Source organism: Oppia nitens, unplaced genomic scaffold (genome assembly GCF_028296485.1).
Source record: "Oppia nitens isolate AA-2021 unplaced genomic scaffold, nextdenovo-longstitch-racon4-pilon3 scaffold2_pilon_pilon_pilon, whole genome shotgun sequence".
NCBI lineage: Eukaryota > Metazoa > Arthropoda > Arachnida > Sarcoptiformes > Oppiidae > Oppia > Oppia nitens.
Window position 1 is genome coordinate 9,079,563 of NW_026533210.1, and position 11,056 is coordinate 9,090,618.

Here is an 11,056-nt window from a genome sequence, read left to right on the forward strand (position 1 = left end):
AAAAGCTGTTTGTGTTTATATACTGACTGACTGTATGTTTATTATTATTATTATTAGTTGTGTAGTACTGTAGTAGACATTGATTTGTGTTGTATTGAAGGCAAAGGTCGTCATCTGCTTATGTATTGTATATCAACACAACATTAGAGAAGACGACAACAAAAAACCTTTGTATATGTCTTTGTCTTCAATAGTGGTCTAAAAAAATCAGATGGTTTTCGGTGTGTCTGTCCGTCAACCGCACACACACACCGACCGACTAATATGATTGACCATTAAAACGGACAGTCAGGTCATTATAACAACAATAACAACAACAGTCGGTTTGAGGACAATACCGACCGACCATTTGGTTGATGACACCTATTGTCTATCAATTGATATATATGATAAGTAATGCATTTAAAGAATGAATTTATTTTAATATAAAGTATATAAAATACTAATAACAACAAAAATGGACATCAATAATGTCAATAAATATAATGATTATAAATTTATAACATTATACCGTAAGACTAAATAAAAACCATACTATTAGTACATATATATATATATATATCAATATTCAATATTCAATATATATTAATATTTAAATAATCAGTGTTCCCATACAAATGTATTTTAAATTAGTACCGTATTCCCATAAAAATAGTTTTTTTAAATAAGTACCGTCTTCCCATAAAATATTTTTTAAAATTAGTACCGTCTTCCCAGTTTTTTTTAAATTAGTATCATCTTCCCATAAAAATAGGTTTTTTCAAAAATAAGTACCGTATTCCCATAAAAATAGTTTTTTTAAATAAGTACCGTCTTCCCATAAAATATTTTTTAAAATTAATACCGTCTTCCCAGCAAATAGTTTTTTAAATAAGTACCGTGTTACATTATTAATTATATTATACCTTGTACCTAAAATTATCTTAATTATAATGAAAAAAAAATTATGGGAACACGGTAATTAAAACAATATTTCTATGGGGAACATGGTATTTCGATATAAAAGTCGGTATTAGTTTTGGTAAGTCGGTATTATTTTTGGTAAGTCGGTATTATTTTTGGTAAGTCGGTATTATTTTTGGTAAGTCGGTATTATTTTTGGTAAGTCGGTATTATTTTTGGTAAGTCGGTATTATTTTTGGTAAGTCGGTATTATTTTTGGTAAGTCGGTATTATTTTTGGTAAGTCGGTATTATTTTTGGTAAGTCGGTATTATTTTTGGTAAGACGGTATTATTATATTGTAAAGTGTTATTGTTATATAAAAGGTCATTAATGTGATGTATTAAGGTATTTAACAATTTGAAAATAATTTATTATTTTTTGTCATAATTTATGGCTAATAACTTGTCATTCAATCGTTTTGTTATCCATTCCTTAATTAAATTTTAGTAATCAAATGACTAAATAATTAAAAAGTAAATCAAAACCATAATAATAGTCATTGTTTTCTCAATTAATCTATTTATTGATATATACTATGTATTAAAAAAATTAAAAATTAATTAATTATTTGTTAATTTAATTTTAATAATTTTTTAAAATAACTATTGTTTACGTTCTTAATATTGTTAACCAGAGGTAGTCTTAATTGTGACACAATTGTGTTATTGTGATAATAATTGGCATTAAATTGATGATTACATTTGAGAGACCATATAAATAGCTCTCTAATGAGATATTAATCACAAAAATTGATTATCAAATTAACAAATAATTAATTGTTTTATAAATCCATTCCTTATTAACACAATTCCTTAAATACATTGACTTTCATAGATTGAAATATCAAAAATCTTTTTATTTATATTTTATAATATGATATAAATATTTTTGATTAATTTTTTGCTATCAAATTGTTTGACAATATATTGAATATATATATATAACATATTGTCACTGATTTACACTAATATTATTAATAATTTATTATTATTATTATATATAACAATCTATATATCATATTATATTATTATTATAAATATTACAACATATACCAAATGTAAGTCAAATTTCATTATTATAATTATTATCATTAACTATAAATATATTGTATTGTTTTTGTATATATTAGTAATTATTTATTGATCATATATGCTATGTATAGTAATATTAATTTAATTTATAAATGATTTATAAGTATGATCTCATATATCATATATTTCTATTTATGATATATGTATTTATTTTATATGTGATATCAATTCATATATAAATTTATATATATATATTGACATATGAAACAAAAGTGTTAATTTTATTAACAAATTGATGATTATATTGGCAGAGATGGCAAAAAGTGGTTAATTTTTATACTATATTTGATAGATATATTAATTTGATTTTTTGATATATGATATATAAATTTTTTCAAATATATATATATATATATATATTATTGTATAGTATGTTTTATCATCATGATATTATATATCTATGTATATATGAGATAAAAATTATAATAATAATAATCTATCATAATTTGCAGGCCATTGATATAAATTATATGATAAGTTTTAATATTTAAAAAAAAAATTATAACTACGTTGTGATTATAATATAAATTATAATATATAACTTATATTTTATTTTATAAGTTATATACAATACTACTTACTCTACACATACACACAGTGTTTAATAAGCGTGAAATTATTATATATAAAAATATATTTTTATTATTATTAATGTGTTGTGATTATCATAAATAAATACATTGCTATTATTATTATTAAGTCAATCAAAATGAAAGTATTGAAAGTAGATTTTTTTTATCTCTTTATTTCTCTCCGGTAATAGTAATAGTATTTTAAATGTTTGCTTATTATTATGATTATTGTTATTATTATAACTTGCAGTCAATATAATTAAATAAATTGAATCATAAAATAAAAAATAAACAAAAATTATGCCCAAAAAAGCCATTGGATTTCACTATACATATTATGTATTGAATAATTAATTATGTATTATATTATATATATCTATAATATATACTTTCATATACATATTACCTGCTAATCGAAAGTAGGTTTTAAGGTTAGCCACCCATACCTGTGCTGTGAGTGTGTGTTAATGTGTATACCTTTACCTTTCAGTAAAAAATTATATGCCAAGTGCTTTGGCTTTTTTATGACTGATATATAAAACATGAATTGCTTATCCAAAAAGTGATCGCTTTATACTAATTTTTTTGTTGCAAGAACTCAATCTCTTAGTAAGTGAAACACATGCCTGTCCTCTGGCTATATATCTATCCTATTGTATATAACAATTCATTAAACAACAAAAAAATCGGTAACAAATACAATGAGTTTTTTTGTTGTTATTATTATATCACAATCCTTATATAAGAGAGAGAGAGAGAGAGAGAGATCATATAAGAAAAAACCCGTTGGTTTGTTTCTGCATCTGATCTGTTTAGATGGTTAGGTATTAGACCCCTTTCCTTAGCTCTATAGATAGTGAGAGAGAGGGGGAGGGTATGTGCCCCTTATATGTATGTGTGTGTGTGTGTGTGTGTGAAAAATCTAAAAGCAGCTCAGGTTTATTGGCCTCACATTTTAGTTTTTTTAGAGGTCGCCAATTCATTATTATTGAGATATAAATTTAGTTATTTTTCTCTATCATATGTGTGTCTACGTGTGTGTGTAATACACTTATGTATCCGAGAGAGAGAGAGAGAGAGAGAGAGAGAGATAGAAAAATGTGATACAAAAAATTTAGTGTCATTTAAGTGTATGAAAATATTTTTGTTAAACATTTTTTAGTATCTCTCAAATTTTTTAAAAAAAAGTAATGCATTTTTGTTTGTTGGATAATAATTGCAGATTTCCTTTTCGTTTTATTATTATTAGTCGCTATGGATTTTTAAAAAATATTTTTGAAGGAAATTTTATTTTTGCAAACTCGCAGTAAATTATTATTAGTTTTTTTTAGTTTTTTTAAAAGAAAAATTGCTTTCAACACACAAATTATTGGATACCATATATCATATTATTATATCATATTTACTATATTTATATATCATTAGTATAGTATATATCAATTTATTATTTTTGCTATGATTTGTAAAATCAATATCCGTTTTTAGATTATTATTTTTAAAAATAAAAATTATAAAGATTTTTATTGTGAATATATTTTAAATAAAATTTTTCTATTTTTGTTTAATCAATAATTTTTTAAAAAAGATTTTAAATGCCCTTTATTTTTGTCAATGAAAAATAAAACATATTGAATTAACATTAATGAATAAAATATAAATAAATAAATAAAGTGCATATAAATTATTATTTATTTAATGCATTTTTTTGTTGAATAAAATCATTAATTTAGTTGATGTGATGAAAGTGTAGTTTTATGTGTGTATTATATTAAATGACATTTCATTTACTATTTACTTTTATTATTATTATATTTATTTTTATATTTTAATAATCAAATTGTTTTTTTATCATTTGTGTGTACTTTATATGAATGACCCGCGTGTTAGTTCAAACTGCAAACAACTTGACTTTTGCTTTTTAAAAAAAATAAATAAAAATAATGCAAATATTTACCCCAAAAAAATAAATAAATGATAATTGATTACAACAACAACAAAATACAGTACTTTTTTTGGCAAAACAATTTGACATACGACACATGAACTTAACTTAAAATAAATAAATTCAATAAAAATATTATTTTATTTTTTTTATTTTTTGAGAAAATTTACTTTTTCTCCCTTAAAGCTATAGTTAGTTTGCAATTTGTTTTAATGAACTCGAAGAATATGTAGTATATATATGTGATTTATATTTATGTATATTTATTGTTGTTTTTTTTAGGTATATTTAAGTATATTTAGGTAGTAATAAAAAAAATAAAAAATTTAAGTATAATTTTATTAGCATAATAATAATACAGTATATGATATGATATTTTATTTGTTGTCTGTTTGATATAACCTTATGTGTATATACTTAAGCATTAGTGTAGTTGTATTAGGGTTTGAGATTATTTGCATTGAATAAATTCAACGATTTTTTTATTATTATTGTTGTTTACTAATTTCATAAGCAAAAAGTAACCTAGACATTTTAATAAATTTATAATAAATATATTTTATATGTAAATTTTTTTTAATCATAACTAAGTGTTAGAAAAAAATCTTTAGTTTAGTGGTACTGTATTATAGTATTCAATAAAATAAATTTGCCAATAAAATAAATGCCGGTTATATTGCAAGGTTTAATTGCTAGGATTGTTCATGAAAAATACATTGATTATCATATAAATATTTATTATATATATATATATATATATATTTTAAAAATTGAATATATAAAAAATTACATATTGTCTTGGTTATATTTTCCAAACACTTATTATTAATTATTATAATTACATACAATTGGAATTTATGTAACAATTTTTTTGTGTTTTAATATAATTATTTTATCAATATTATTAGTAACACAAAAAAAATCGATTTGTTTTATTTTGTTATGCAGGTAATAAGTTACTGTATATATATATATAAATTTATATATTCACACACACACACACAACAATTAATTTATTGATATAATTTATATTATATTATTAGGTTTTTATTATTTAAAAATAATGCATTAATTTTAATGTTTTTTGAATATATAAAATATAATAAATTGGTATTGTAATAAAATATTTTTAAAATAAATGTTTTATTGAATAAACATAATAATAATGGTATTAAATAATTTTTTGTTTGTTCCAGTAATCTAAAAAACAAGTTACTTTTAAATTATGCATTTAGTATATATATAATATAAATATATATAAATTTATAGATATACATGTATATATATATCAGTATATATATTTGGGGATAAGCATTAATAATGTATTTTTAGTAAATATGTTTTCTACATTAAGATTATTTTATTTTATTGCAATAATATTTATACACATTTATTAGTTATACTATATAACTGTATAATATTGAAAAATAAAATTAAAAATATACTTTTGCTCTTAATTTAGCTTAAATTGATTATTATATATATGATCATTATAATAAATTATTTTTATATACATTATATTGCTATAGATTTTTTTTGTACCGTAAATATCTTTATTTGTGTGTATTATTTGTTTTAATGTATTTTTATATTTTATTTTGTTATGTGTTTTTGTTATTAAATTTTTATATGTTTTATAATTTCCGATCCATTTAATAATTTGATATTTTTTTTATTAAATATATATATTTTTTGAAAATTTATTAAAATTATTGTTGGTTGCCTGGGTAATTGTAGTTTATATATAATTTCAATCAAATTTTTATATACTATTTATGTAAAAAAAATGTGTCAAAAATTGACTTAAATTATTTGTTTTGCTTCAGATTTTTATTTTTTGGTTTTGTTGTTAATTATATAATTATCTTATTTATCATTTCTCTAACTAATAATAATAATACAATCAACTTGTGTTAAAATAAATATCACACACAAAAATTTATTGTATAGTTGTTGTTGTTGTTGTGGTATCTAATTATAAAAATAATAATAAATAAATTTCAAGAAAAAGAGATATGAATTATCATCTCATGAATGGTTCAAAAGCCTGTAAATGAGTTTATTTGTCTCTCAGACTCTTTTATATACATTACTCGGAAATGTTATTATTATTATTATTATAATAAGTTAATAATATATCTAAAATAATAATCAAAAGTATTATAATTGAGTTTTTAATTTTTATTTCGAAAGAGAGAGAGAGAGAGAGAGAGAGAGAGCGAGAAAGAAAATGTAATATTTAAAAATGAATTGTTATTTTTGATTTTGTTTTTCTCCTATTGTTTTAAAACATAATACTTTTTGTATTAAAAAAACTAAAAAAAAGTTTTAAAAATCTCATTTCATTTCATTTGTGTGTTTAGATGGATATCAAATGATTAGAAGAAAAAAGGATAATAACTACTAATCTATTATAATATTATCAAAAAAAACTGAAGTCATAAAACAAAACAAAAAAGTTAAGACATATTTATTATATACTCAACAAAATAACTACTCATAACTACTCAACTAAAAAAAAGATGAATCGCAGTCACAATATCGGTGACAATCGTGTTGTCGATGGCGTCGATCGCCATATAGTGGATGTGAATACTACCGCTGCCGCCACGGCTGCCGTCGGAGTCCCGACCACTGCTACTGTTGCTGCCATCGACACCGTTATGCCAAATAATAACTCTATGTCCATAGAGTATCCCCGATCGATGACAATGGCACTGTCGTCGACAGCGGCCGCCAACCCAAGTACTCTAAGCCATCGTATTCGTGGCCATAAACGAACAAAAAGTGCCGGTAATAATAGTCTTCGCAACGAGTCGTCGTCTTTATACACGGCTACCGGCCTCTATGCTCACCATCGAAGAAACCGATCAAATGATTTCCGATTAAACCATTCATCGACTAATATTCCTGTCAAGACTTACTCTGAACTTAATATTTATCATCTGTTGGCCTCCAATCGCATTCGCACTGATGTCGACAACAATATATTGGGATCTCCTGTTGCCGTCGATCAACAAATTGGTAGATATATCATATCATATCAAATGAATTAATTTATTTCTTTATTATTAATATTATTTGTGTCTGTCTTTTTCAACAGCTACACAATCAGATGAACAGTCAGCCGATTGCGGTTTTATGTTTTTCCGTCCAACATGTCTGCAAAGATTTGCCACAATTCAGGCTTTTGTCTTCTTTTGTTGCGTTTTGGTTACACTACAGCAAGCATTGTCTTCGGGATACTTCAATAGGTTAGTACTAATCGCTACTGTAATGGTGTGGTCTTATATCTTATAGTAATTTTTAATTGTCATTTATATTATATATAGTGTCATAACTACTATCGAAAAACGGTTTGACTTTCCAAGTAGTGTTACCGGTGCTATAGTCAGTACATTTGAATTGGGAAATCTGCTGACAATCATATTTGTTAGCTATTTTGGCACTTATAGACACATTCCTCAATGGATTGGTAAAGGCATACTTATCACTGGTATTGGTTCAATTGTGTTTGCCATACCACACTTCATGCATATACACAATCCATTGGGTTAGTATTTTTTTATTAAAAAATGCCCACAATTTAATTACTGGTATAAATAACTGTCAATAAGTAATTTATTAATTTTTAAATTGATAATTAGATAATGTTAACGTATCTGGTCCATTATCTGACAATACATGTCGTATCCCAACACCAGTTTTAAGTTCAACAGTACTTCAAAAAGCAAGGTATATGTGCTTAACACCCCCACACATACATACATACATCCATCCATCCTCCCACATACTAAACCCTAATATTGATGAAACTAATATATTTAAATTATCAATAATTGTTTTTAATTGATTTTTGTTTTAATATAATTAGTCATTTTATAAATCCTGTTCCACCCAATGGCGATCCCACTTGTGCTGAGGACGCCACTTATAATGCACCGCATATCATAATATTTATGTTGGCCATGATTTTAATTGGCTGCGGCGGTACTCCGATATTTACATTGGGCACTACTTATATTGACGATCACGTCAAAAAAGAGAGCTCATCCATGTATATAGGTATTACCGATATTTTGGTTGTCTAAACAAATGTATTTATAATTACCGGTATTATTATTATTATTATTACTTCTACTATTAAAAGGCTGTATGTACTCAATGGTGGCATTTGGTTTGGTTTGCGGTTTTCTTTTGGGCGGTTTTTTCATCGGTGTTCACGAAAATTCTTTCGGTTCGGGTTCAGTGCCAATTGATATTTATCCGGGTCATCCCAAATGGATCGGTGCATGGTGGGCCGGGTTTATTATGCTTGGCATACTACTCATTTTGGTAATTACCATCCATCCACCCCTTAATTTATAATTATTTTATCGATAATTAAATTTTTCTTAATATCCAACACACAGATATCGATACCATTTTTTGCATTTCCAAAAAGTCTGAAACCAAAGAACAAAAATGACAAAAATTTTCGATTACTTCCCGCCATCGATACGGATGACCATCAGTTTCATAAAACCAAACATATGACTCTTGAATCGGCAAAGAATAATTCGTTAAGTCGATCGCATAGTCCAAATCATAATAATAATAGACCAGAATATGGCCGCAAAATCAAAGAGATTCCTGCCTGTATGTGGCGATTGCTAACCAATCCTGTTTACATGTGTACCTGTTTGGGCTCCTGTATGGAGTTGGCCATAGTCAGCGGTTTTCTAGTATTTTTGCCAAAATATTTGGAAACACAGTTTAGTTTAGGCAAATCCGAGGCTAACCTGTTTGCCGGTGGTATAGCCATTCCCGGAGCGTGTGTGGGAATATTCTTAGGCGGCTATGTATTGAAAAGGTTTCAAATGAAACCTAAAGGCGCCATTCAGTTTGTCTTATTCTTTAACTTAGTCTGTATGGGTCTATACACTGCACTGTACTTTCTTGGATGTGATAACGTCCGTATGGCCGGTACTACACTTCCTTACGCTAACAAGTAATTCAAAAGTTATTATATTTGAGTCAAATATTTGATTTATTAATGTTTTTAATTTTCTATTATTATTATTAGTTCACGATTTGATGCATTTCAAGTCAATTTGACCGCCGAATGCAATATGGGCTGCCGGTGCTCGCCTAATGAATTAGAGCCGGTATGCGATCTACAAAATAAAATCAGTTACTATTCGCCCTGTTTTGCTGGTTGTAAGTCGGCTGAAGGACCACGAAGTGTAAGTCCATGGGAAAGGGATGTTATCTAATCTGATGATTCATACTGTCCTAAATTTTTATAGACCCAAAACTACAGTAACTGTGCTTGCATATCATTGAACATGTCCTATTCAAGCAACCAGGAGGTGACCGCCATTCCATTGGCCACGGCTGGTCCCTGTCCTCAACTGTGTCAGGCAATGATACCATTTATGGTTTTATTATTTGTTATAACATTAGTCGTTTCAATAACACAAATGCCATTACTAATGATTACGTTAAGGTATGAAAAACAAACAATTTGATTGATATATTTGGTTTTTACTGTTAAAATGTTTTCTCGTTTCGGTATCTCATAAACTATTAGATCCGTTGAAGAGGAAGAGCGATCATTGGCACTGGGAATGCAATTTGTTATCTTCCGATTGTTTGGTTACATACCGTCGCCGATAATATTTGGTAACGTAATCGACTCGACTTGTATCGTATGGAAAGCCCATTGCGGACAACAGGGAGGCTTCTGTTTGCTCTACAATATCGAACAATTTCGGCTCAGGTATGTCTACTCTCAGAGCCAACAAATTAAAAAATATATCTTACCTGTAATTATAAATGACTTTATTCTATCTCTCTCTCTCTTTCATTAGGTATGTCGGAGTATGCAGTGGTCTCAAAGTTGCCGCCGGACTCCTATTTTTTATGGATTGGTTGCTAATATGTTGGCGACACAAGAAAGAGTTAGACAAACCACAACAGCTATCGGTCGGAGAAATTGTTTCTTCCATTATATCCTTAGATAGACTGTCGGTGTTTGCCTGGAATACAGAGATTCGCGAAGACGAAGAACAGCCATTAGGACCTGATTCTGGTAATGGATTATTAAAAAATTATTTATTTTAAATATAAATTTAATTTATTAATTATTTTGTTTTAATTTTTTTTTAATATCAATAGATTATAACAGCGCTAACGATATGGATGAACAAGAGGAGGATAAACGTGATGGCGATGAATATACCTATTGTTTATACGAAAACGATACCAACAAATATGGACACTCAAGAGTTTAATTATAATTATAATAATTATGATTTTATTTAAGTTTTTTTTAAAAATAATTTTTGTTCAATTAAGACAAATATATTTTTTTGGAAAAATACACACAAAATATCTATACTGTATATATAATTACGGTAACAAAGTTAAGAACAGTTTATTTTTCCCCCTCAAATCAAATACAGTAATATATATATACTGTAAACAAATCAATAGTTATATATATACACACACAATGAGATAGGA

The 11,056-nt window shown here is 26.0% G+C and overlaps 1 protein-coding gene across 1 annotated transcript; it reads left to right on the forward strand.

Annotated features, from left to right (window-relative positions):
- The first annotated feature begins 241 nt into the window (after positions 1–241).
- On the forward strand, positions 242–10,906 carry LOC128956238 (solute carrier organic anion transporter family member 5A1-like). The gene is made up of 13 exons (XM_054301928.1): positions 242–393; positions 6,913–7,573; positions 7,653–7,803; positions 7,882–8,102; positions 8,197–8,284; positions 8,424–8,614; positions 8,700–8,884; positions 8,962–9,539; positions 9,615–9,774; positions 9,838–10,037; positions 10,122–10,310; positions 10,402–10,622; positions 10,709–10,906. The coding sequence occupies exons 2-13, from the start codon at positions 7,072–7,074 to the stop codon at positions 10,822–10,824; spliced, it is 2,802 nt and encodes a 933-aa protein (XP_054157903.1). The 5' UTR covers positions 242–393; positions 6,913–7,071; the 3' UTR covers positions 10,825–10,906.
- The last annotated feature ends 150 nt before the right edge of the window (positions 10,907–11,056 follow it).

Excerpts from the sequence above, each read along its gene's own strand:
- LOC128956238 (XM_054301928.1), top strand. The coding sequence starts at position 7,072 with ATGAATCGCAGTCACAATATCGGTGACAATCGTGTTGTCGATGGCGTC. Across the intron at positions 7,574-7,652 it reads TGCCGTCGATCAACAAATTG|CTACACAATCAGATGAACAG; the intron begins GTAGATATATCA and ends CTTTTTCAACAG. Across the intron at positions 9,775-9,837 it reads CGGCTGAAGGACCACGAAGT|ACCCAAAACTACAGTAACTG; the intron begins GTAAGTCCATGG and ends AAATTTTTATAG.